Consider the following 27,394-nt stretch of genomic DNA (forward strand, 5'->3'; position numbering starts at 1 on the left):
TGAGGTCACTACACCTGGTTATATACTAGAGAGGTGAGGTCACTACACCTGGTTATATACTAGAGAGGTGAGGTCACTACACCTAGATATATACTAGAGAGGTGAGGTCACTACACCTGGTTATATACTAGAGAGGTGAGGTCACTACACCTGGTTATATACTAGAAAGGTGTGGTCGCTACACCTGGTTATATACTAGAGAGGTTGGCGTGGTCACTTCACCTGGTTATATACTAGAGAGGTGGGCGTGGTCACTTCACCTGGTTATATACTAGAGAGGTGAGGTCACTTCACCTGGTTATATACTAGAGAGGTGAGGTCACTACACCTGGTTATATACTAGAGAGGTGAGGTCACTACACCTGGTTATATACTAGAGAGGTGAGGTCACTACACCTGGTTATATACTAGAGAGGTGAGGTCACTTCACCTAGTTATATACTAGAGAGGTGAGGTCACTTCACCTGGTTATATACTAGAGAGGTGAGGTCACTTCACCTGGTTATATACTAGAGAGGTGAGGTCACTACACCTGGTTATATACTAGAGAGGTGAGGTCACTTCACCTGGTTATATACTAGAGAGGTGAGGTCACTTCACCTGGTTATATACTAGAGAGGTGAGGTCACTTCACCTGGTTATATACTAGAGAGGTGAGGTCACTACACCTGGTTATATACTAGAAAGGTGTGGTCGCTACACCTGGTTATATACTAGAGAGGTTGGCGTGGTCACTTCACCTGGTTATATACTAGAGAGGTGGGCGTGGTCACTTCACCTGGTTATATACTAGAGAGGTGAGGTCACTTCACCTGGTTATATACTAGAGAGGTGAGGTCACTACACCTGGTTATATACTAGAGAGGTGAGGTCACTACACCTGGTTATATACTAGAGAGGTGAGGTCACTACACCTGGTTATATACTAGAGAGGTGAGGTCACTTCACCTGGTTATATACTAGAGAGGTGAGGTCACTTCACCTGGTTATATACTAGAGAGGTGAGGTCACTTCACCTGGTTATATACTAGAGAGGTGAGGTCACTACACCTGGTTATATACTAGAGAGGTGAGGTCACCTCACCTGGTTATATACTAGAGAGGTGAGGTCACTTCACCTGGTTATATACTAGAGAGGTGAGGTCACTTCACCTGGTTATATACTAGAGAGGTGAGGTCACTACACCTGGTTATATACTAGAGAGGTGAGATCACTACACCTGGTTATATACTAGAGAGGTGAGGTCACTTCACCTGGTTATATACTAGAGAGGTGAGGTCACTTCACCTGGTTATATACTAGAGAGGTGAGGTTACTACACCTGGTTATATACTAGAGAGGTGAGGTCACTTCACCTGGTTATATACTAGAGAGGTGAGGTCACTTCACCTGGTTATATACTAGAGAGGTGAGGTCACTACACCTGGTTATATACTAGAGAGGTGAGGTCACTTCACCTGGTTATATACTAGAGAGGTGAGGTCACTACACCTGGTTATATACTAGAGAGGTGAGGTCACTTCACCTGGTTATATACTAGAGAGGTGAGGTCACTACACCTGGTTATATACTAGAGAGGTGAGGTCACTACACCTGGTTATATACTAGAGAGGTGAGGTCACTACACCTGTTTATATACTAGAGAGGTGAGGTCACTTCACCTGGTTATATACTAGAGAGGTGAGGTCACTTCACCTGGTTATATACTAGAGAGGTGAGGTCACTTCACCTGGTTATATACTAGAGAGGTGAGGTCACTTCACCTGGTTATATACTAGAGAGGTGAGGTCACTACACCTGGTTATATACTAGAGAGGTGAGGTCACTACACCTGGTTATATACTAGAGAGGTGAGGTCACTACACCTGGTTATATACTAGAGAGGTGAGGTCACTACACCTGGTTATATACTAGAGAGGTGAGGTCACTACACCTGGTTATATACTAGAGAGCTGGGCGTGGTCACTTCACCTGCACAGTAAATTTTGCAGAGTACATTTTACTCAAATTGAGTACATTTTACTCAAACTGAGTAAATTTTACTCAAATTGAGTTTGAGTAAAATGTACTCAGTTTGAGTAAAATTTACCTTGCGAAATTTACTGTGTGGTTATATACTAGAGAGGTGGGCGTGACCACTTCACCTGGTTATATACTAGAAAGGTGGGCGTGGCTAGGTGAATGGTAGATGCATGAAAAGTTTTCAACGAACGCCCACAGGCGCGAGCATAGTCCAATAGGCGAAGCAAGACGCTTTGCCAGTAATGACATAACTAGGATTATAACCAGGCATGCGTTCTTCATGGGACGGGGGTGCACTAAGTGCAAGCCCAGATAAGTACTCGCTATTTGCATATCAATAGCGCCGGTCGTATTTAACACGACCGGCGCTATTGATATGCAAATAGCGAGTGCAATCCCAGTTGATTTCAGGAACGCACCACTGATTATAACCTTTGTTATATGCCGTATTTGCTATCGCGTCCCGCTCTGAGCCTTATGAGATATCCCTATCTCCTATGATACCTATTGTATCTCCCACGAACAAAAAACTACATGCACCCCACCTGTATGGGGCTCCGCCCCCATGGTGGCACCGCCCATATAGCAGTGACTCTGGTCACCACACATCCTTCCTCTATTTTCGTCCCAGCGTACTTGGATGCGTGCACCATACGATAACTAGTAGGATGAAAAGATTAAGGAAGGTTCGTAATGTTGAGGGCTTACCGGAGGTTGCTGGCCCCTGGCATCTTCGACGCATGTTTTCGGCGACACGACGGGCCTATGTTGATGTTCCTCGTTGATGACAGCACATCGAGGTTCAGCTGTACAAGACTGGCTGTCGGGCCAGCTTGTACTCAGGTAGGCCCTGTGTCTTTCAGGCATGGGTATTAGTGTTAGTAATGCTGGTTTGTTTTGTTACACAACCGTGTTGTGTGTTGGCGCCGGGGGCAGGATGGTTTGGTGAACGTTCACTGCAGGGAACGGTTTCCAAGCTGTCTTGGGCGTGCTGCTAAAACATCTAATGCTATGCTACATGCTATCGCTAATGCCGCATGCTATTACTACTGCTAATTGCTACGCTGTTCTAATGTCTCCGCCGTGAGATGTTGTCACTCTCCCTCCTCTTGCCCGGTTCATCAATGAAGGTCAGTCGGTAGCTGTTGTGGGTTTTTTTGCTGAGTCCTATTTACCTTTTTTCGGGTAAATGGGTTGACAACAGGGTAGGCCGTGGCTAGGTTCCTAGCCAGGTATGTTACTTTGTGTTCCGGCGGGGTTTGTTGAACGGTGTTCCCATCTGGGTTGGCGTCGGGTAGTGGGGCTATGGGTCCAGCCGACATGGTAAACATGTTGCGTGTCTGTGCGCAGGCAATTGTTGTTTTGGGTCCCACATCGCCTCGCGCCAGGCTGCAGTAGTATAAGGGCAGGGCCGCCTGGGAGAAATGTGAGGCCCTGTGCGTTTTTAGACACGAGGCCCCCCACCCCCTGAGGCGGCCCTGTGTAGTGGGCTATTGTTTCGTTTTGTCACTCTGCTATGAGAAGGTCTGTCCTGCTACAGTTTTCTCTCCTCTCAACCATTCATACTGACGGTCAATCGGTATACTGGGGGAGTAGTGCAGGGGGGGGCTTTGTTTACCTTTTTTGGTAAATGGGCTAAACTAGGGCTGGTGTCCTGTTGTGAATATTTGGAATGAAGGCGGGACTAGTTCGCTCTGGTCCGTCTCCCCTTAACTTTGTGTGTATGGGTTTGCTCATTCTACAGTATTTTGTGGTTTAGTTCTTTTATTCATTTAACCTTTTCATGGTGCACACCACAGTGGAGGTTGCTGTTTGCAATCACCACTGGTGCTCCGTGTTAACATCAGTCCTTTGTTTTTGACATATTGAAACAATGCCCCGCCCGGCCGACGCCATGGGTGGGTCGGCCTGGCGAGTGGCTGGTGGGCTGTTAAGGCTTGTACCGCCACGGTATGGAATTGGCAACGATTAGAACTGTGTTCGAATTGCTGTTTTTTTCTATTAAAAAAATGGTGTCTGGTGGAGGGGCCTTGAGGGCCAGCTGACGTCGACACATCGCGCGAGGTTGTTGACGTTATTAGCTTTGACCCAGCCGCAAGCTATAACCGCTCAGGGTTCCCCTCTCCGCAGGGGATTTTTGGTCTTCTGCTGGAGCGCGGGCGGTTTTGTCCTAGGCCCTACACCGCCTCACACCACGCAGCCAGAAGACGAGAGAGCACGGCCTCGTCAGCGGCGATGACGGGGCCCTCGACAGGCGGCCATGTTTTTCCCCCGCCAGAGGTATCCTGGGCGTTGATTCGACAGGTGTCCACAAGGCCGACAGCCTTGGCGGCCGAGGGATCGGCCATGTAGGATGGGTTCGGCTTGAACAAACAAGCCGTCACCGTCCTGCCGCGAGCAGCCCGCTCTCCGATCGCTCCCTTCCCCAACACCAGCGGAAGAAGTGGGCTCTGATTGTTTCCTTTGGCTGCGGGCCGCGTGCCTTCGTTGATGCGCGGGCGGCCCCCCTTTTCGCTTCTCATGGGGACAGGGGCTGACACCCAGTTTATGGCTGAGCCTGGGTCTGTCCGTGAGAATGTTGTGCTGTCAAGCGGCTCCCACACCTTGATCTGTGTTGGTTGAGCCTGGTGTTACGTCTGTCAACTTAAGTGTTGTCAGCAGGGGGGCTCGAAACCTTTTGAGGCACACAGTGCAGGCTTCCCCGGCCTCGCCTTCGCCAGGCCAGGTATCATGTTGGTGCCTCCCACTCCTGAAATATTGGCAAGTGGTCGCAGCTCACATGATTTGGGGTGGTAGTAATATCACTGCAGGGCTACGGTGTGTAGGAACCCATGGGGGCCTTACACCTTGCATGTCCGGCTGCAGAACAACTCCTTCAGCATGTTCTGGAGGGGTGTTCAGTGGGGGGGCTTTTTTCATCGGAAGCCCCCCGTATCAGACCGGCCCTTTCTGTCGGGGTTCCCCCTTGGGTGCGATTGCCTCGTGGGTGGTGTCAGGGTCAGGTGTTCCGACACGGAACGCGCTCCTCGCACGGTTCCAGGGTTGTCTACGCACAGCGGGGGGACCGGGCCAACTATCTACAGTTCCTGGCGGACCTGCGCCACGTGACGGCGGGTGCGTTGGGAGTGTCGTCACATATGACTACGGCAGTACCAGTACCAGTGTCGAGGTGGATGGAGAGAACGCTGAGGCGGGGACTTGTGTTTACACAACCCCACCCGTTTTCAGGTTTGGTTTGTCAGGGTCTCCAGCAGTGACAGCTCTGGTCAACACTGCACCAGGCGGCGGGCGGCTGGCTATGGGCGTCCTCCATCTGCGCGGCCTGAGGGCTCCCCACATCCCCGGCAGGGAGAATGTGGGTGCAGAGGTACTGTCGCGGGGCGGTCCTCATCCTGACGGGTGAGGATTACGTCTGGACATGGCCAGGCAGGTCTGGGACCGATGCCGTGCCGCCAGGGATTCTTCCCCATACATCTGTTAGGTCAGTTGTTGGGACGGGTACGTTGAGGGGCGCAGGTTCTTGATCCTGATGGTGTTACCATCTGGAATGCGCATGCTCCCTCCACTGTCGCGCTTACGCGGGCAGATGACGTATGTTCCAAGTGTGGTGTAAGGCGGGGGGCCGGGACTCAGTCTCCTGCCCCCTGGATGCTGTCCTTAGTTACCTCCAGTCTCTCCTTGATAGACTGTCGGCTTCGACGGTGAGGGTATATGCGGCGGCTATATCCTCCTATCATGAGGGGTTTGAGGGGATGTCTTGTTCAGCCACCCTCTTGTGAAGCGTTTCCTGCTTGGCGCTCGACGCGTTAAGCCGGTGCAACGCTCCTTGGCTCCGACTTGGGATCTTCAATTGGTCCTCGGTCGGTTGTCCTTGGCCCCGTTTGAGCCGCTCGAGCAGGCGCCGTTGGGACAGCTGTCCTTCAAGACCGCGTTCCCACTGGCTGTCACTTCCGCTAAACGCGTAGGTGAGCTCTGTGCTCTCTCGGTACGTCCAGAGTGCCTGTCTTTTCGGGCCGATTGCGGTGTCACTCTGCGACCTAATCCTGCTTTCGTGCCTAAGAATATCCGGAGTTCCTTCCGCTCCCGGGATATTGTGGTTCAGGTGTTTCGTCCTCCTCCTCACACTAGTGAGTTAGATGCGGGCCTTCACCTGTCATGTCCAGTCCGTGCTTGGGGTTTTACCTCAGCCGTACTCAGGACCTCAGGGTTACCGGCCAGCTTTGTCTGTTACGGTGGGGCTCGTGCTGGTAAGGCACTGTCGGAGCAGCGCCTGTCCCATTGGTTGTGCGAGGGCATTACCCTCTGCTACACGTTGGCTGGGCAGGATCCCCCTGGGGGCGTCAGGGCGCACTCCACTCGTGGGGTGGCTGCTTCTGCCGCTCTCCTGGGTGGGGCCTCGGTGGAGGACATCTGTGCTGCAGCTTCATGGTCCTCCCCGGGCCTCTTTGTAAGGTTTTACCTCATGGACATGACCGGGGGTTCTGTCTCCCAGGCGGTTCTGGGGTCTGTGGCCTTTCCTGCTTCCCGTCCTTTGGTCGGGTAGCAGGAGTGTATGGGTATGGGCCACAGTGTGTTGGGTCACACGTGGTTCCGCCTGTATGGTGTGTTCAAGGGGTTCTAGTTCCCTCTTGTTCGCATTCAGGTGGAGTTGACTGCGCCCCCCCTTCGTTAGGAAGGATGGGGTGACAGGGCTCCCCGCACCCCTTGATGTGGGCTTACGGGTCCTCAGGGGGTACATTTGTCGGGCTTCGCGTCCGCTCTTCCCCATATCTCATAAGGCTCAGAGCGGGACGCGATAGCAAATACGGCATATAACGATAGGTTATGTAGATAACCTAGTTATATTAGTATTGGCTGAGCGTCCCGCTCTGCGCGGCCCTGAGTTCCCTCTTGAGGAATCTTTTCCTGGGACGGGTTTTTTGGCGAGGAAGGATGTGTGGTGACCAGAGTCACTGCTATATGGGCGGTGCCACCATGGGGGCGGAGCCCCATACAGGTGGGGTGCATGTAGTTTTTTGTTCGTGGGAGATACAATAGGTATCATAGGAGATAGGGATATCTCATAAGGCTCAGAGCGGGACGCTCAGCCAATACTAATATAACTAGGTTATCTACATAACCTATCGATATACAGGTGATAAACATCATTGTTTCTACACTCCTCATCGACCGACACCCGCCTGCTCCAGATAAAACCCACTGCTCGTACTGAAGGAGTAGGACTAGCTTTAGACAAACACAGGAAGGACTAGTGTAGAGGAGCCAAAGCTATATATTTAGGTTATGGTATATTATATATGAATGTTTATGTTTATTTTTATATCCTTACATTGAAACGGCATTAGGAATGTTGATTGGATTTAGATAAAGTCATTGAACCGTCTTATTTGTCATACTAGAACATTCTAGAACATTTGTCATGTCACAGTAGGATGTCATAATAGAACATTCTAGAACATTGGTGAAGTTTCATAGCCGAATGTTCTAGAACATTGGTGATGTCATCATATGATGTCATGACCGAACATTCTTGAACGTTTGTGTATCTATATATATTCAGCAATTCGCTGCCAGGTCAGTGTGCATCTTGAACCCACAGCTAGTACTGAAGGAGTAGGACTAGCTTTAGACAAACACAGGAAGGACTAGTGTAGAGGAGCCAAAGCTATATATTTAGGTTATGGTATATTATATATGAATGTTTATGTTTATTTTTATATCCTTACATTGAAACGGCATTAGGAATGTTGATTGGATTTAGATAAAGTCATTGAACCGTCTTATTTGTCATAATAGAACATTCTAGAACATTTGTGATGTCACAGTAGGATGTCATAATAGAACATTCTAGAACATTGGTGAAGTTTCATAGCCGAATGTTCTAGAACATTGGTGATGTTCATTATGATGTCATGACCGAACATTCTAGAACGTTTGTGTATCTATATATATTCAGCAATTCTCTCTGCCAGGTCAGTGTGCATCTTGAAACAGTGCTGAGCAGTACCGAACCAATAGACTAAACAGCATAGATTTTCGGCTTTCCAGTTTGGAGGAATCTTCATGTGTCGAGTCAGCGGTGATTTGGAGACTGGGAAAATACAGTTTTCTTACCTTGTAGTAGTAACGTGAATATTTAGGAAAAAAGCTTTGGGACCGCTTCTGTAAAGAAAGACTTCGCTGTGGAAGAGAAATAAACCATTTTGATATCTTTGTTTTACACTGGAGCGGCTGTGGACATTATTTGTCTTTATCAACGCACATACTACTCACGAGTAAGCAACTTTAACCAGTAGAATGGAACGTCGGCCCTCATAACTAGTGATCAAACAGTGACTTCAACCAGCTGTTGACTGAATCTAAGTAAGTTTATAACAAAAGTTAAAGTAAACTTCAGGGAGCTTTCCAGAGGAGGGAGTGTTACTGAGAGACAAAATGGCTTCGTCTCATTGTGAAGAGGATCTGTCTTGTCCTGTGTGCCGTGACATCTACACAGATCCTGTCCTCTTGTTGTGTAGCCACAGCTTCTGTAAAGCCTGTCTGCAACAATGCTGGAGAGACAGAGAAGACAAGAACTGTCCACTTTGTAGGGAAGTCTCTTCAATTTTAAATCCTCCTTGTAACTTGGCTTTGAAGAACCTGTGTGAGGCCTTCAGGGAGAGAAGCCAGGGAGCTCCAGCAGGTTCTGAGGTGCTCTGCAGTCTGCACAGACTCCAGCTCATCTGTGTGGTGTGTCCGTCCTCCAGAAAACGCAAGAGACACAACTGCTGCCTCATAGAGGAAGCTTCGGAGGATCACAAGGTATGGCAAAATCATTATTATATTAATTTATTCAATCTTTAATTATACTCAATAAATACAGTAAATATTGTTGTCACATTGTTAATGAATACAGAAACATTAGACAATCAGAACAATTAGATGGGATTAGATTCAGACACTGATGTTGGAGTTGATTTATTTTTGTCCACAACGTAGGAGGTGTGAGAGTCAATGTCAGTGTGGGAGTCAATGTCAGTGTGGGAGTCAATGTCATTATGGGAGTCAATGGCAGTGTGGGAGTCAATGTCAGTGTGGGAGTCAATGGCAGTGTGGGAGTCAATGACAGTGTGGGAGTCAATGTCAGTGTGGGAGTCCAGGGTGGCCTGGGTGGCAAACGTACTCCAGTCTGTGAGTTGAAACCGGTGCTGCAGCACAGAGTCCTCAGACCTACATCTTTCAAGTGAAATACATCATGAATGAATTAATTAATGAATTCCATTGCAGAAGCAGCTCCAGGCTCCACTGAAGACCTTACGTGACAAGCTACAGGCCATTAAAGAAATCAAACAAACATGCGTCCGCATAGCAGAACACGTAAAGGTACAAATATTCTGTATTAATGATAAATGATTTACTGTAAGGTTGCAGCTGCACTCAACCTACACACAGTAAAAATAAGTGCCCTATTGTTGTAGTCCATTGTGGGAGAGACATGATTTTTAACCCCCCTACTGTATATTTCAGTTAGTTAGATAGTAAATTATAACACTACCTTATGCGACACTGTGAATGCTGTATAGTTAGTTAGATAGTAAATTATATTGACTTATTTCTAGGGATGTCCGATATTATCGGCCTCCCGATATTATCGGCCGATATCGGCATTAAAATGTGGTATCGGAAAATATCGGTATCGTTATTTATTTTTCTTTCATTTCTATAACCTTTATTTACCCAGGCAAGCAAGTAAGAACAAATTCTGATTTTATTTATTGTCAAAAGTATGCATAATGTTGTGTTAATTCCACAACAAGAGATATGTAATGTTAATTACCTGAAATTATTCCGTTTCTTGGGGGGGGGAAACCCTGCATATATCGGTATCGGTTGATATCGGTATCGGAAATTAAGAGTTGGACAATATCGGTATATCGGTATCGGTAAAAAAGCCAATATCGAGCATCCCTACTTATTTCCTTAAACTTATTTGTTTACACTGCTTGTGTTGTTTTTACTACCTGTACCCGTCGCGTCTCCGTTTATTATCGTGTAACATTGTTTTGGATGGTAAAAAAGTGCAGGGGACCATAACTGCCTTCTGAAAACATGCAGGGGACATGTCCCCTGTGTCCCCCCCCCCCACAATTACGCCCCTGGGGGGGGGACACAGGGGACATGTCCCCTGCATGACGACACAGGCCGCTGCACTAAGAAGTGAATTCACTCCTAACTACCGTACCTATGCGTCTGTTAACCCTGTTATGGGGAAGTGAGTTTAATTTACCAGCCCGCACTGCCACAGTCACTCGTCAACACACCTGTTTCCGTGACTGTGGACATACCCACGGGCTTCCCCGTTACACTCACCTCCCTAAACTCACGCCCCTCAGGACATCCGGGTCACTGGGCACCACTGTGACGGATCATACTGGGTCTGCGTTGTGTTTGATGTTAAATGAGAATGTCCCGAGGGGGAGTCGAACAGGGGGCTCCCGCGTCCGCGGGCGACGACACAGGCCGCTGCACTAAGAAGTGAATTCACTCCTAACTACCGTACCTATGCGTCTGTTAACCCTGTTATGGGGAAGTGAGTTTAATTTACCAGCCCGCACTGCCACAGTCACTCGTCAACACACCTGTTTCCGTGACTGTGGACATTCCCCGTTACACATGCAAAGACAAGGTGAGCACCCGGCGAGGGACGAGTCGCATGTTTGTGTGCACGCGCTAAGTACCGAGCACAGCCGTCTTTGCATAACAACAACAGCCATGTCGTCAGGTGTGCTCAAATACATAGCACCCCTCCCCTGAAAGTTTGGTGTGAAACTGAACGATGGTCTGTGTGACAACAGCATTGCTTGGTCTCTGTGAAAATATCTGTCTATGACCTTGTTGTATTTAAAAGCCTCTAGCCTGTTGTTTTATACATTGTAGATAATAAATAGCATGATCTCTCTCTCTCACGTTCCGAGACTCGTGCAGCGTTATGACTTGTCATAAGTGAATTGTATATAGAAACATCTCACCAAAATTGACTTGCACAACTGATTCATTTAAAAAAAATTATCTACGACCTTACAGCCACTGACCACGCCCCACAAATGTGTCCCCTCCAACATTGAAAACTAAATTATGCCCTTGCCCCCCCCCCCCATGCTGCCTGAATTTCCCCCAAGGGGATCAATAAAGGAATATCTTATCTTATTTTATAATCTCCAGGTCCAGGCCCTGCACACAGAGAAGCAGATTAAGAAGGAGTTTAAGAAGCTTCACCAGTTTCTCCACGAGGAAAAGGAGGCCAGGGTAGCTGCACTGAAGGAGGAAGAGGAGCAGAAGAGCCAGACGATGAAGGAGAAGATTGAGGGGCTGGACAGAGAGATGTCAACCCTTTCAGACACAATCAGAGCCATAGAGCAGGAGATGAACGCTGAACACGTCTCCTTCCTGCAGGTCAGGACTGGTCTCTCTTCAGTTCATAGGGAATGATGCTGAGGATGTTTAGTGTTTAACTTGATCTGTCTTTACCTCCATAGAACTACAAGACCACACTGAAAAGGTAAGTGATTTATCTCTCTTTTTGTCGCTCTCTTTCTCTCTCTCATCTCTATCTCTTTCTATCTCTCTTTTTCTCAATTTCTCTCTTTCTTTCTTTCTATCTTTCTCTCCTTTCTCTCTCTCCTTTCTCTCTGACTCTCTTTCCATGACTGCCCCCATGTTAACCCGTTCACCGCTGCACTACCAAAACGGTTAACCCTTTCACTGCGACAATACACAGAAGGTTAACCCTTTTACTGCCACACGACAGCCAGTTAACCCTTTCACTGCCACACGACAGAAGTTTAACCCGGCGACCGATGGTTGTGTGATAGTAAAGGGTTAACCTTCTGTCGTGTGGCAGTGAAAGGGTTAACGGGCGTCGCTGTTCACCACGGCTGTGGGTGGGTGCATGAATCGCGGGCGGGAAGCAAAGTTCTTTTTCCGCTCCGGTTGGATTCAGAGGCGTGCGCCACACGCATTTTCACAGAAATACACTCAATGTAATGGCAGGATTTCTTTAGACTTTCGTTTACCATTTCATTTTCAGTGCAGGCAGCAAAAAGGTTTCAGACTCGTGTCCAATGGCTAATACAAATCTGTATCCACAATTATGATGTACAAACTCACGGACTCCAGAATACGTTTGAAGGTTCTTTAGTTTCTTTGGGCAGTCACAAAGTACAACATCATTCTTCATAGGATATATAGACCGAACTAGGATCATGGACTACGTTCAAAAAGTTATGTGCTTCCAAACTGCATGGGCACTGTCTCACTACAAACTAGGCACTTCAAGTTCACTGCATATAAAGACTCTCGCACATGCGCAGTAACACATCTAACGTACATGTAATGTTAATTCTTAGAATAATTCGCAACTAAACTATAAATATGGCTTATAGCATACCACAGCATTACAAATTAAACTACTGCTCGTTTTTTTTATGCAATAACTAAATATATAAAATACAAATATATTCAAAATATGACTTTTCAAGGTTTGGCTCTTACAAATTCCGGCCTCTAATTGGAAGACAAGCAGGCTGCCAATTACTCAATAAACAAACTAGAGCCAACGTAAATTTCAAACATAAAGCATTATCCTATATGCTAATCAAATTCTAGCGTGAATGTAATGAACGTACAAAGGATACGTAGATCAAAGTTATTTTGTTTAACTGTCCTTCTCATAGATGAGACACAGCTTGTCGACAGGTCTTTCAAGGGTGTTTGTCTTCGTCTTGACCAGCACACGCCTCACAAATCCATTTGCATCAGGAATGATCTGAGCGACTCTTCCCAGCAACCATGAGCTCCGTGGCGCTGATTCATCCAAGATCATGACGACATCTCCAATTGACAGATTCTTCTTGATCTGGGTCCATCGTTGACGCTCTTGCAACTGGGGAAGGAACTCACGCACCCATCGCTTCCAGAATAAGTCGGCGAGATATTGTATCTGCTTCCATCTTCTGCGTGCATATGAATCCTCCTTGCTGAACAGTCCAGGCGGCATGACTGGCTGCTTCTTCATCAGTAGTAAGTGGTTAGGGGTCAATGCTTCGAGGTCTGAAGGGTCATCTGTTGTTGTTGTGAGTGGTCTGTCATTTAGTATGTATTCCACTTCACACAGCAATGTGTGTAGACACTCATCACTCACTGTTTGTTCCTTCAGCACAGATCTCATTACTTTCCTTACAGATCGGATCTGTCTCTCCCAGACTCCTCCAAAATGTGAGCCTGCAGGTGGGTTGAAAACCCATTTGATTCCTCTTTGCATCAGTGCATCTTGAATCTTTGCTTGATTCCACTGCTGAATCGACTCTCGCAGCTCACGCTCAGTGGCTACAAAATTTGTCCTATTGTCTGAGCGCATAACTGCCACTTGTCCTCTCCTGCACAGAAAACGACGGATTGCATTCACACACGAGTCAGTGTCAAGCAAGTGCGCTACTTCAATGTGTACTGCTCGCGTAGTGAGACAGGTAAACAGGACGCCATATCTCTTCACAGTGCTGCGGCCCTGCTTCACGTCAAACGGACCAAAATAATCCACCCCTACATTAGTGAAAGGGGGTTTGTCAGGTTCTATCCTGTCTGGAGGCAAGTTTGCCATCTTCAAGTTTCAAGTTCAAGTTTCTTTAATAGTTGTCATACAGAAGTACAGAATACTTTTGTACAAAATGCTTCTTACTGTTGCGCTCCAGAGACTGTGCATGACAAGATAAGTATGAAATAAAAACATAGTAAAAATTAGCAGTAAAAAAAGAGGTCACAGTGTTCAGTTTAGACATATGTACAATGTTCGTAGACGTAGTTACCATACAATATACAATACTGTGCAGTGTACTAATATACAATTCTATATAGTGCAAGGCATAAATGGACGAGGTGCAGTTTAGGTACAATTCACAGTAGGTGTACGAGTTGTAGTGCAAATCCTTTATCAATAAATATAAAGTGTAAGTGTGTTTGTGTGATCTAAAGTGTGGAGAGTGGGTGCTGCAGTGTGTTGTTTGTTTGAGTGAGTGTGTGCTTGTGGGTGTGTGTGCTGTGTGCATTTGATGGTTGTTGCATAGTGATTATTGTTCGTTTAGCGATTATTGTTCGTTTAGCAGCCTGATGGCCTGGGGATAGAAGCTCCTTCTGAGTCTTTCTGTGCTCGCCATAAGACTCCGGTATCGCTTGCCTGACGGCAGCAGTTCAAAGAGGCAGTTGTTCGGGTGGCTCGAGTCCTTAATAATTCTCTTAGCCTTCCCCTTGCACCGCTTGTTGTAAATGTTCTGGAGGGTGGGAAGCCCCCCTCTAATTGTGCGTTCGGCTGAACGTGTCACTCTTTGTAGTCTGCTACGGTCTTGTGCAGTGCTATTCCCAAACCAGGAGGTGATGTTGCCGGTCAGGATGCTCTCTATTGTACATGAGTAGAAGTTCCTAAGGATCTTCTGACTGACTTGGAACTTCCTTAGGCGCCTGAGGAAGTAGAGGCGTTGTCGTGCCTTCTTCACAACACTGTCAATGTGTGTGGTCCATGTCAAGTCCTCGGATATGTGGGCTCCGAGGTACTTGAAACTGTTCACTCTCTCAACTGGTGCCCCGTCGATGCTGAGGGGGCTGTAGTCCTTGACCCCCGACCTCCTGAAGTCCACAATCATCTCTTTTGTTTTGCTGACGTTCAGGGAGAGGCAGTTCTCCTGACACCACTGTGACAGGTTCTCTACCTCTTCCAGGTAGGCCCTTTCGTCGTTGGCAGAGATCAGGCCCACCACTACTGTGTCATCAGCAAATTTGATGATGGTGTTGTTGTTCCGCTGTGCTACGCAGTCATGTGTGTACAGGGAGTAGAGGAGGGGGCTCAGAACACAGCCCTGGGGGGCCCCTATGTTGAGCGTGATGGATGAGGAGGTGCAGTTGCCGGCTCTTACCACCTGGGGTCTGCCCGTCAGGAAGTCCAGGACCCACTGGCACAGGTCATAGTTCAAGCCCAGGTCCCTGAGCTTGGCTATGAGTTTGGAGGGGACTATGGTATTGAATGCTGAGCTGTAGTCGATGAACAGCATTCTCACATAGTTCCCCTTCCTCTTGTCCAGATGTGATGCTGCTGTGTGCAGCACATGGGCTATGGCGTCCTCCGTGGACCTGTTGGGGCGATATGCAAATTGCAGAGGGTCCAGGTTGATGGGGAGGGAGGAACAGATGTAGCCCTTCACTAGCTTCTCAAAGCACTTCATGGCTATGGAGGTGAGGGCTACAGGGCGGTAGTCGTTGAGGCAAGCGGGCGTAGATTTTTTGGGTACAGGGATGATGGTGGACTTCTTCAGACAGGTGGGGATGACGGCCTGTTCCAAGGACAGGTTGAAGATGTCAGTGAATACCGGGGCCAGTTGGTCGGCACAGACTTTTAGGACGCGGCCGGGGATGCCGTCCGGTCCTGCTGCCTTCCTGATATCCACTTTTTTAAAGATCCGTCTCACCTCATGCTCTGTTACCCTGAACACTGAGTCTCCATCAGCAGACCCCCCCCCCCCCATTGCCGTGGTTTGTAGGCTGGTGTTGTTATTCACAGCCTCAAACCTCGCATAGAAGGAGTTGAGATCATTTGCTAAGGAGATGTCACTGTTCAGTTTGAGGGGGGTTCCTTTGTAGTCTGTCATTGTTCTGAGGCCCTGCCACATGCCTCTAGAGTCAGCCTGTTCAAACTGAAGTTCAACTTTATCCCTGTAACGCCGTTTTGCCTCTATTACTGCTCTCCTGACGTTGTATCTTGCCATCTTGTGTTCTTCCATGTTGCCTGTCACCAGCCCGGTGTTGTATGCTGATGTGCGCACTTTCAGAGCCTCACGGACGGATTTGTCTACCCAGGGCTTTTGATTTGGGTAGATATTAATTAATTAATCTTTTGTCCGAGGGTCTTGCCTTTGACTTTTCTGCAGACCACACATCTTGACAAGAACTTCCTCACCATTGAGTTCACTGAGGGGATCCAATACCTTTGACGCAAACGTGAGAGCATATAGTTTCTTCCACAGTGTCCGATTTTCTCATGAGTGTCTCTCAGAATCAGTGTATTGACGTGCAAATCCTTTGGGATGATGACCGGATGCTTCACATGCTCCGGCATAGCAGATTCACAGAGACGGCCTCCGACCCTCAGAACTCCATCCTGGATCACTGGGTCAAGCTTTGTTAGATGACTGCTCTTCTTCACGTTGCTTCCTTTCTCCAGCATGAGTACTTCTTCAGGAAACTGCTGGGTTTGAGTGAATCTGATGATCTCCATCTCAGCTCTCGTTAGACATTCAACTGTCAAGGTGCCCAGGTCTGGCATCGTCTTGCTGTCGTTCTGGTTGTCAGTTCTTGTTTGACCATCGGGATCTGTTTGTAGATCTGTCTTCTTCTTCCTACAGCACTGTAGCAGCATATCCTTCAGTCGGAGAATCCAGGCGACGGCTCTTTTCAGTCTGTACCAGCTGGAATAGTGGTTGATCAGCTTGTTCACAGCATCTGTGTCTTCGACTGCGTGTGTAAGATGTACGTGTCTCACCTCGCTGTCGTCCTCTTCGACCTTCATCTCGGCAGGTCTGTCCGGCCATTGACTCTCTGGTTCTCGAAGGAAAGCTGGACCATGAAACCAGCTAGGGCTCTCCATGAACTTGTAGGTGTAAGCCCCCTGGAAGCACAGTCGGAAGGGTTGATTGAGGTATTGACATACTTCTATTGGTGCGCTTTCGTTGCATCTCTGATGGTGGCGACACGGTTGTCAACGAAGGTCTTGAAACGCAGTGTTTCATTCTCTATATATCTCAACACGGTTGTGCTGTCAGTCCAGAATGTCGAGTCACGAAGGTCCATCTGGAGCTCTCGTCTCAACATCTTGTCAGTGTTCACGGCCACTACCGCTGCTGTCAATTCCATTCGTGGAATAGTAGTTTGGTTTGTTGGAGCAACACGGGCTCGTCCCATCATGAAGGCGCAGTGAACCTGTCCATTGCTGCTTGTCAGTCTGAGGTAGGAGACTGTCCCATATCTATTTTCGGACACGTCAGAAAAGTGATGAATCTGTGCTTCTGCAACAGGTCCGAAGTCCACTGGTCTTACACATCTGGTCACACCCACTTCTGACAGTTGGTGAAGCTCTTGCAGCCACGTGGGCCATTTTTGGGCAAACTTTTTAGGAATTTCGTCCTCCCATGCAAGCCTTTCTTTGCACAGCTGCTGCATGAGCATCTTCGCAGGGAGGATTGCTGGGGCAAGGAAACCCAGTGGGTCGTAGATAGAACTGATTACTGAAAGGATTCCTCGTCTTGTGACGGGTCTGTCTTTAAGATTGATCCTGAACTTGAATGAGTCGGACTCGATGCACCACAACACTCCTAAGACCCTTTCCACAGGGAGAGTATCGTTGGTCAGATCCAGGTCTCTCAGTTCGTTTGCTCTTTCGTTGTCTGGGACAGACGCAAACAGCCTGTGACTGTTACTTGTCCATTTGGTCAGGTGAAAACCTCCGTCGGCGCACAATGCGGTGAGGTCTGCTCGTAGGGCGATAGCTTGCGTTTGGTTGGAGACCGACTTTAGACAGTCAGAACATAAAAGTTCTTGAGAACTGTATCTACAGCCTCAGGTGGAGACTTGTTCCTATTCTCTTGTGCTGTCCTCTGTAGAGAAAATGTGGCGCAGCTGGGTGAGGAGGTCGCACCGAAGAGGTGCACAACCATCTTGTACTCATCGATGTCCTGGGTGATGTCTCCCTCGGGCCACCACAGGAAGCGCAGGAGATCGGTGTCTTCATCAGGCACGCGCACTTGGTAGTACATCTTTTCGATGTCAGCCATCATGGCAACCGGCTCCTGTCTGAAGCGAGTCAACACTCCGACCAGGGTGTTCGTTAGGTCTGGTCCTTGTAGAAGCTCACTGTTCAATGAGACTCCTTGGTAGCTGGCGGCGCAGTCAAACACCACACGAATCCTTTTCTTCTGTGGGTGGAAGACTCCATGATGGGGAAGGTACCATACTTTTCCATCCTGACAACTTAACAGTCTTGTTAGTACTTTCACTGCATATCCTGCGTTAAACATGTCACACATGAAGCTGGTATACTCGGCATGGAACTCAGGATTCCTCTTCAGCTTGGTCTTGAGGTTTAGTGCTCGCTGCATTGCAGCACTTTGATTGTTTGACATTTGGACACTCGCTCTCTTCAGTGGAAGATTTATGTAGTAATGTCCATCCACATAGCGTGCAGAGCCTGACACAAAGTCCATGAAACGATGGTCCTCTTGTGACATCTCTAACTTGTCATCACAGTTTCGTTCGGGAAAGTCATGGTTATATTGCTGGAGAAGAAGCCGTTCTATACCCTCAGTCTCGACAGCAATTCTGTTCACTGCAGCACTTGATTGTTCACCGTCACATGCTGTAGTGTCCGTCCGTTGGCTCTTCCAGTGGACCATTCAGAATCCACCCAAGAGCAGTTTTGACCGCATATGATCCGTTTGCTTGGCTGTGGATCACTTTCCACGGCTCTAGCAGCTTGTGTTCTCTTGTTCCGATGAGAAGCTCCACTTCGGCATTGATGCGTGGCAACCTGACTTCGTTGAGGTACGGCCATTTGTCAACATCCTTTTGTTGTGGAACGTTCTTCACGGAGACAGGGATGTTCCTCTGTGTGAACACTTTGGACAGTTCAATGAAGTTATTCTCCTCTAACCCACTAACTTCCAAGTCAGTGAGGATGTAACTCTCCACTCGCTTCTTTGCATTGATGGTGCTTAGCACTAGCTCCGTCTTTCTGCCTTGAATGTTCAATCGCTCTGCCAGTGTCTCTGTACAAAACGTCGCAGAGCTGCCTGGGTCCATGAATGCATAAACCTCCACAGCTTTGTTGCTTTTCTTGTTCTTTACTCTGACGGGCACTATGGCGAGCACGCAGTTGTCTCCGGCCCCAGTGCAGGCACTTAACACTTTGTTTTCCTCTGTACTGGCTGCGTTTCCTTGGGAGGCGGGTTCATCTTCTTTTGAGGCAACTTCTGTTGTCTTCTCCTTTGGACCTTTGTCTTGCCTTGCAAAGTGTAGCATGCTGGGATGCTTCATGGAACAGTGTTCACATGTCATTTTCTTTTTACACTCCTTGCTAAGGTGGCCTTTCACCAGGCAGCCGAAACAGAAGCCGTTCCTCTTCAGAAACTCCACTCTTTCCTTATGTGGTTTGTCTCTTAGCTTGCGACATTCTTCCAGGGTGTGACCTTTCTCACAGAACACACATGGCTTTGTAAAAGTACGGTTGAAGTATGTAGCATCTTTTGACTTTGATGATTCGCCTTTTTCATCATCCACTTGTTCAGCACTGGTAGCGAAGCTGCTTCCCCTTTTAGCTTCTCTTTGATCTTTCTTTCCGTGCTGAGGTTTCTTTGTATCTTTCTTGTCCGCTGTTGCAGAGTCGAGATCTCCAAAGAGAGGGTCAGATGTGATCTTTGCTTGGCGATCTACGAAGCTCACCAGATCTGTAAACTTGGCTCACCTCCGACGGCGTTCTTGAAGGTCATATGCATGAACTCTCCATCTCTCTCTCATCTTGAATGGCAGCTTAGCAACAACCGCCCTCATGGCCGTCGGATTGTCCATCTCTTCCATGTAATCGACATCTTCCATAGCGTTGCGACAGCTCACAAGAAACACTGAAAAAGCGCTGAGGGCTTTCCCATCTTCTGACTTTATCAACGGCCACTTGCAAGCCTTGTTGATCAAAGAGTCGGCGATCTTCAGCGGGTCTCCGTAATGTTTGTGAAGCAGCCTCACTGCCTCTGCATATCCACGCGCTGCAGTCATATGGTGGCATCTCTTCACAAGGTCCTGTGGTTCCCCTCTGGTGTACTGCTCTAAGAAGTACAGTTTGTCAGTGCTGCTGTCGGCTTGTGCATCAATAGCATGATTGAAAGCTCTCATAAAGGATCTGAACTCTAATGGTTCTCCACTGAACACTGGCACGTCTCTTTGTGGCAAACGAGAGAGCTCCTGTTTTTTTGCGAGCATTTCAGCGAGGTCTGTCTGTTGCTGCATGAGCCGATATATTTCTCTAGCACTGTCCATTTGTTCTGGACTGTCATCGTGTAGTTGATGATCATCACATTGTTCCGTATCAGGTCTCAGCTGAGAGTGTCTTTGCTTGGAAGTACTTTTCACTGGAAACGTGGACACTTCTTTCTTTTGTGGCTTGGTGGGTTGGGCGCCACTCGTGCAGCCATACCCAGCTCCAGACTCAGATTTTACCTGGCGCAGCGTTTGTTCCTGCTCACGCTGCTCCGCTGTTCCTCAGATTCCTGATACACTTTGATTTTTGCATTGGATACTGCTAGAGCTGTATTGATCTCTAACTGTTCCCGTTCAGCTTTAAGCTTTGCTTCTTTTCTGTCTAATGCCTGTATTTCTGTCAGGGCTGTCCTCTGTGCCATGAGGGGCGGCTCTGGTGGCTTCTTCTTTAATGCGCGCCGAACTTGTAGTAGAAGAAACACCTGTGGCTACATTAGACACACTGTCTTTTCTTGTCACCTCATTGTTACATGTTGCAGCCTGAATCCATTCTTCTATTTTTGTGATAAATTGTTCACATTTATCTGCTCTTGGCTGAAACCACATTTCTTGATCAGCATTATTTTCTTCTTCACTGAGATATGACAGCACCAAGTAATTAAGGTTAATCAGTTCTTGATAGAATGTGTCACACATTCTTATTCCCCTTTGCACAGTAGTTATATCAGGGGCTTGTTCCTCTTCATTTGCCAGAAGACTTTCTATTTCGTTTGATTTTGCAGTTAATTGTCCTAGCTTGCATCTCCTGGCTTTTATGAGGTTACTCAACTTTTCCTCTAATCCCTTGGGTGTTAGCTCCCTCTTGCGGACATTCTGTGTAACTGCACCCTCAATCTCAGGCTCCGTGGCTTTGGCTGCAGTATCGCTGTCGGCCATCTTTGTTGTTGTTTGATGAGGAGATACATCACTTGAGAACGGTAATGATTTAACTCTTTGAATTATATTCTTCTTCAGGTGTCACTTGAGACACTTTTGATAAAGATCCAGACACTTTTCTTTATTCAGTTGACGTGCACAATGTTCTTATTTGTTTCGTTTTTCTGTTCTTGCCTTTGCTATTAGCAGCGTCGTCATCCAGTTTAGCTCAGCAAAGTAACGTTAGTTTCTATAGCTGCCGTCACGTCACACATGCTGATCGTTGTTAGCTCCTGCTTTCGTCGTCAACGAGGGGCTTCTTTAACTAACTCTTCCAATAGCCAGTTTATTTTCTTGATAACAATGTCAATAGCAATATTTCCTCTTGGTTAGACAACTTTTTGACTAATGTAATGGCAGGATTTCTTTAGACTTTCGTTTACCATTTCATTTTCAGTGCAGGCAGCAAAAAGGTTTCAGACTCGTGTCCAATGGCTAATACAAATCTGTATCCTGTAGTGATTGTTAATGGTACATAATTCACCCACGGAACTATTGTTAGGAACAAGAGTTCCGCCCGGACATTATAGGAGGTGGCACTACCTGCCACCACGAGTCAGTCATCTGCACGCAACGTAGCTGTAGCATGTTGTATGTGTGTACCAAATAAATGCTGTTCGCTCTAACTCGAGCTACCGTCTCCGACTCCCATCTCTCGGCACTACACTGGTGACCCCGACATTGGTCTCGCTGAAGTATCAGGGACCGGACCGAACATGGCAAACGATGCCGTTATTATTCGATTGCCGGAGTTTTGGGAGCATTCTGCGGCGGCGTGGTTCGCGCAGGCAGAGGCGCAGTTCGCCCTACGAGGGGTTGACGACGACGCCGCGAGATATTACCACGTCGTCTCGAGCCTCGGGAGCACGACATCGGCGAGGACGGTAGGCTTCATAACAGCTCCGCCTGCCCGGTATAAATATGAGGCGTTTAAGACGCACCTACTCAGGATTTTTGAGTTGTCGCCGTCTGAGCGGGCCCGACGCTTGCTGGATATACGTGGCTTGGGAGACAGCAAGCCGTCGGCGCATATGGAGATGATGCTGAACCTGCTGGGCGCCGAGCAGCCGAACTTTTTATTTAAAGAGCTGTTCCTCAGGCACATGCCGCCACGGGTACAGACGGCACTGGCCAATACGAACATTGTGGATCCCCGTGCTCTGGCAGAGGAGGCAGATCGCTTCTACCTGGCCACTCGACACTTTGCCCCAGGGCTAATAGCCTCGACATGCGGTTACACGCCGCAGGGGGGAGGGGCGAGGAAGATCAGGAGCAGCGCTGCCGCAGGCCGGTGTTATTACCACGCACGTTTCGGCGCGAGGGCGACGAGATGCCGTTCCCCTTGCACTTTCGGCATAACGCATAAACGCAGACACCTGCGCCCAGTAGCAGCGTGGAGCGCAGGTATGTCGAACCGGCTGCTTTTCATTAGAGACACACTCTCCGGTTGCAAATTCCTCTGCGACACCGGAGCTCAGAGGAGCGTCCTGCCAGCTACGAGAGAGGACATCGCCGGCGATGATAGAGGTCCACGCCTGACGACCGCCAACGATACCCCTATCCGCACCTACGGTACAAGGACCGTGGAACTGTGTTTTGGGGGCCAGCGGTTCACGTGGGACTGCATCACGGCCGACATTTCGTTCCCACTACTGGGGGCAGATTTCCTGGGTGCACACGGTCTCCTCGTGGACATTAGACATGGCCGCCTAATAAACGCACAGACACGGGCTTCGTTGGCATGTGTCCGCGATGAGGCGACATACGGCGGCCTTCTTACAGCCTTCACCGACCACGAACCCCTCACGTTTTCTGAGTCAAGACACGTCGCCGAGAAGCCCAACGTCGTCATCGGAGCTGTACAGCCGGACCTCGACTACGTCAACAGGGGCTCGGAACAGGCCTCCGACCACGACATCCAGGCCCTCGGGACTGCAGATTCCAGGCTACGCCTGGAGGACGTCGCGATTGGTCACGCGGGTCCGACGCTGCTGGGTGACCTGTCCACCGGACACCCTAGCCCACAGGCCCCTGAGGACTGGCGAAGGCTCGCCTTTGAGGTGGGGTACAACCACCACAAGGTTGAACCCGCCCACGTAGACATTTCCCAGCCCTTGGAGCTGGCCCTCTCCCCCCGCCGAGGCCGTCCGCCGCTACCCCGGGACCCGCCAACGACGGAGCCGCCGTTGGCCTCGTCGACGTCTGTGCCCCCGGGTGTCGGGGAGGACACGGGCGCTTGCGCCGCCCCTACCTCCCCGACCCTGGCTTTCCGCACTCACCGTGGCCGGTTCATGCCCCCGGGCGCCGTGGAGGGCGCAATCGCTTGCACCGCGCCCCGGGTTGTCCGCTCACGCCGCGGCCGGGTCGTTGTCTCTCCCCGCCGTGGAGATTTTGACCATGGTTGAATTCTGGGGGGGCTTGTGTAGTGATTGTTAATGGTACATAATTCACCCACGGAACTATTGTTAGGAACAAGAGTTCCGCCCGGACATTATAGGAGGTGGCACTACCTGCCACCACGAGTCAGTCATCTGCACGCAACGTAGCTGTAGCATGTTGTATGTGTGTACCAAATAAATGCTGTTCGCTCTAACTCGAGCTACCGTCTCCGACTCCCATCTCTCGGCACTACAATCCACAATTATGATGTACAAACTCACGGACTCCAGAATACGTTTGAAGGTTCTTTAGTTTCTTTGGGCAGTCACAAAGTACAACATCATTCTTCATAGGATATATAGACCGAACTAGGATCATGGACTACGGTCAAAAGGTTATGTGCTTCCAAACTGCATGGGCACTGTCTCACTACAAACTAGGCACTTCAAGTTCACTGCATATAAAGACTCTCGCACATGCGCAGACTCAGTAACACATCTAACGTACATGTAATGTTAATTCTTAGAATAATTTGCAACTAAACTATAAATGTGGCTTATAGCATACCACAGCATTACAAACTACTGCTCGTTTTTTATGCAATAACTAAATATATAAAATACAAATATATTCAAAATATGACTTTTCAAGGTTTGGCTCTTACACTCAATATCTGCATTATTACCACACATATAGATGTTGTTCAACCAGCTAATGTGTCTGTATCTCTCCCAATACAAATAAACCATATTACTATACTTTATCAGGAGTACATCACACTGATCATCATTCTAAAATGCATTCTAACATTCTAATTAATGAGATAATAACGGGTTATACATGCAAAATGGACACTGGAACTGGAAATCTTTTATTTTAATTTTTTTAATCTTCAAACGGGGACTGACTTCAACTTCAACTTACTTTATTTTCCTTTCGGAACTTCATTTGTGCAGTGGTTGAAAGACAAACATACAGTCACAATACATAGACACTCACCACTATATAAATTTTTTTTTAAACTACAGTAAAAAGACCACTATATAAAAAAAACACCAACTACATTAAAACTACAGTACTTAAAGTATGATATATTAAAATCCATGTGGAGCAGTTCTATATGTATATAAATAATAGTAGGCATTTCCGTGCGCTTCTGCTCTGAAGTGGACGGCCACGCGAGCCTCTCTCTCTCTCTCTCGCTCTCTCTCTCTCTCTTTGCTGTCTGTCTGTCTCTCTCTCTCTCCCACTCTCTCTCTGTCTGTCTCTCTCTCTCTTTTGCTCTCTCTCTGTCTGTCTGTCTCTCTCTCCCTCTCTCTCTCCCTCTCTCTCTTTCTCTCTGTCTGTCTCTCTCTCTCTCTCACTCTCTCTCTCTCTTTCTCTCTCTCTCTCTCTCCTTTTAAATCTGCATCTCAGATTAAAGGTGCTGTTGTAATTGGATGATCTGGATGATGTGACTGAGGTTGAGAGGGTAGTGGAATGTACAATAGTATGTATGTATGTATTTATTGTGTATTGTGTATTTATTGATTGAGTGGAAATGATTGTATTGGAAACATGATGGAGAAGAGATGGAATGCAGTTATTTTTATGGAAATCAATATCTCTCTCTTCTCTGCGGCTCTGAAGCTAAGCCCACAGCAGGACTGACTCTTGAATGTTCTTCCAGAGCTCAGTGCAACCTGCCTCGTCCACAGCTGGTCTCAGGAGCGCTGATAGATGAGGCCAAACACCTGGGCAACCTGGCCTTCAGAGTCTGGGAGAAGATGAAGGAGAGGGTCAAGTTCACTCCTGTCACTCTGGACCCAAACACTGCAGCACCCAGTCTCTCTACATCTGATGATCTGACCAGTGTGAGACGCACAGACACAAAGCAGCATCTCCCTGACAACCCAGAGAGGAACATGGTGTATAGCATTGTTCTGGGTTCTGAGAGCTTCAGCTCAGGGACACACAGCTGGGAGGTGGAGGTGGGAGACCATCCTCACTGGACTATAGGTGTAGCTAAAGAGTCATTTGACAACAAGAGAGAGGGGCTAGTGGCATCACCACAACATGGTATCTGGGCTCTACATTATAGTAGTGGTAAGTACTATAATGGTCTGAGTCAGATCCTCACAGTGAAAAGGAGCCCCCAGAGGATCAGAGTACAGCTGGACTATAACAGGAGGAAGCTGACCTTCTACGACCGTGAAGACATGACTCACATCTGCACTCATGAACACACCTTCACTGAGAAACTCTACCCATACTTCGATATAGGACCGGCTGGTGATGCCAAACACCCTGATATAAACATCTGCCCATCAGAGGTGTCTCTCTCTGTGATATAGTCATGACAGTGAGGTGTGTGTGTGTGTGTGTGTGTGTGTGTGTGTGTGTGTGTGTGTGTGTGTGTGTGTGTGTGTGTGTGTGTGTGTGTGTGTGTGTGTGTGTGTGTGTGTGTGTGTGTGTGTGTGTGTGTGTGTGTGTGTGTGTGTGTGTGTGTGTGTGTGTGTGTGTGTGTGTGTGTGTGTGTGTGTGTGTGTGTGTGTGTGTGTGTGTGTGTGTGTGTGTGTGTGTGTGTGTGTGTGTGTGTTCGGGACCGATCCCACTTCACTTCCCTTCCTCTGGCTCTACCGCCTGGCAGGTATTACCTTAAAGAGATTAAGTAAGGTATTACTTACCTTAAAGAGATATTTCACTTTAGTTTCACTAGTTTCCTCGGTCTTACCTCCACACCTCCAGGAGCGGTGCTGTTGACAGAAGACAACTTGAGGTTCTACTAAAGTGAAATGTCCCTTTAAGCAGTAACTATCTCATTACGAACAAGGATGTATCTTATTTGTTTTAGGACAGAGGCGGCGATTGTCTTGTGATTTTACGGAAAGAGTTCATAAATGTGCCCTTTTTCCCCCCACGGCTGAGCGATATCGACGCCATCGAGGTCAGAGGTCAGAGTTGAGACGCACCGCTTGACCCCCACGTGTTGGGGGGGGGGGGGGTACTGTGGTTAGATACATGTAGTGGAAACACTGGTGTCTGAGAGCGTGTGTGTGTGTAACGGGATGTGTATGAAATATGAATATGAAGCTACAAGGAATCCATGGGAAATGCAGTTGTACATTATTACATTTACATTTTTGTGTACATTTTTGTGCAGTTGTACATTATTACTACAGTATTGAACTGAAATACCCTCCAGTTAGACCCCCCCCCCCCCCCACCCCCCCTTGTCTCTATTTTTATTTTTGTTTTATCATTTTCTTTGTAGTATATGAGAACTCTTGTGTTTCTCAGTAGGTGTAGTTTCTACAGAGCGTTAGGCGTGTCTCTGATGCAGTGCAGAGGTTCACTGGTGACACCAAACTGGAGCTTGTTCAGTCTTTTGGCGCCACCTTGTGGCCATATTGATGTGTGTTTTTGTTTTGTTTGAGCTTCAGTATAAACGAGTCAAGTCAAGAGTTTTATTTGTCACGGCATAAGTATACAATGAAATGCGGGGGGTCTTGCCCGCAACGATGTGCATAATACAATAGTAATATATAATAAGAATCCAATAGAACGACATTGTGCAATAAAACAAGTAAACAAAGTAGGGCATATCGGTATATGTACATGAGTTATTTACACCCAGATAGCAAAATATGAGTGAATCAACGTTGAAATAGGGTTAGGCAGAAATATTGAATCTATGTTGAAGCCTGACATCGAAATTATACAAAACCTTGTCTATGACTTACATATTGAATCAGCGTTAGGTTTTCAACCATAACTGATACTATATCAATGTTGATTCAACCATCATCTAAAAAATGGTAATCTACATGCACATTTTAGTTGATTTTATATTGAATCAATGTTAGGCATCAATGTTTATTCAACCATAATCTAAATGGTAATCTACTTGTACAGACTAAAGACAGTGCCTAATTGCCTCTACGAATGGAATGTAACACATTTCATTCACAAGTTAGGTGTGAATGTATCTGAGAA

General features: G+C 47.7%; 1 protein-coding gene across 1 annotated transcript; it reads left to right on the forward strand.

Annotated features, from left to right (window-relative positions):
* Positions 1 to 8,458: 8,458 nt before the first annotated feature.
* On the forward strand, positions 8,459 to 25,752 carry LOC311227639 (zinc-binding protein A33-like; the record flags this gene model as incomplete). The annotated part of the gene is made up of 4 exons (XM_084313361.1): positions 8,459 to 8,824; positions 11,225 to 11,455; positions 11,539 to 11,561; positions 25,089 to 25,752. The coding sequence occupies 4 exons, from the start codon at positions 8,459 to 8,461 to the stop codon at positions 25,750 to 25,752; spliced, it is 1,284 nt and encodes a 427-aa protein (XP_084169487.1).
* Positions 25,753 to 27,394: the final 1,642 nt, after the last annotated feature.

The sequence above is a fragment of the Notolepis coatsorum genome, assembly GCF_963971535.1.
Source record: "Notolepis coatsorum genome assembly, chromosome: 4".
Lineage (NCBI taxonomy): Eukaryota > Metazoa > Chordata > Actinopteri > Aulopiformes > Paralepididae > Notolepis > Notolepis coatsorum.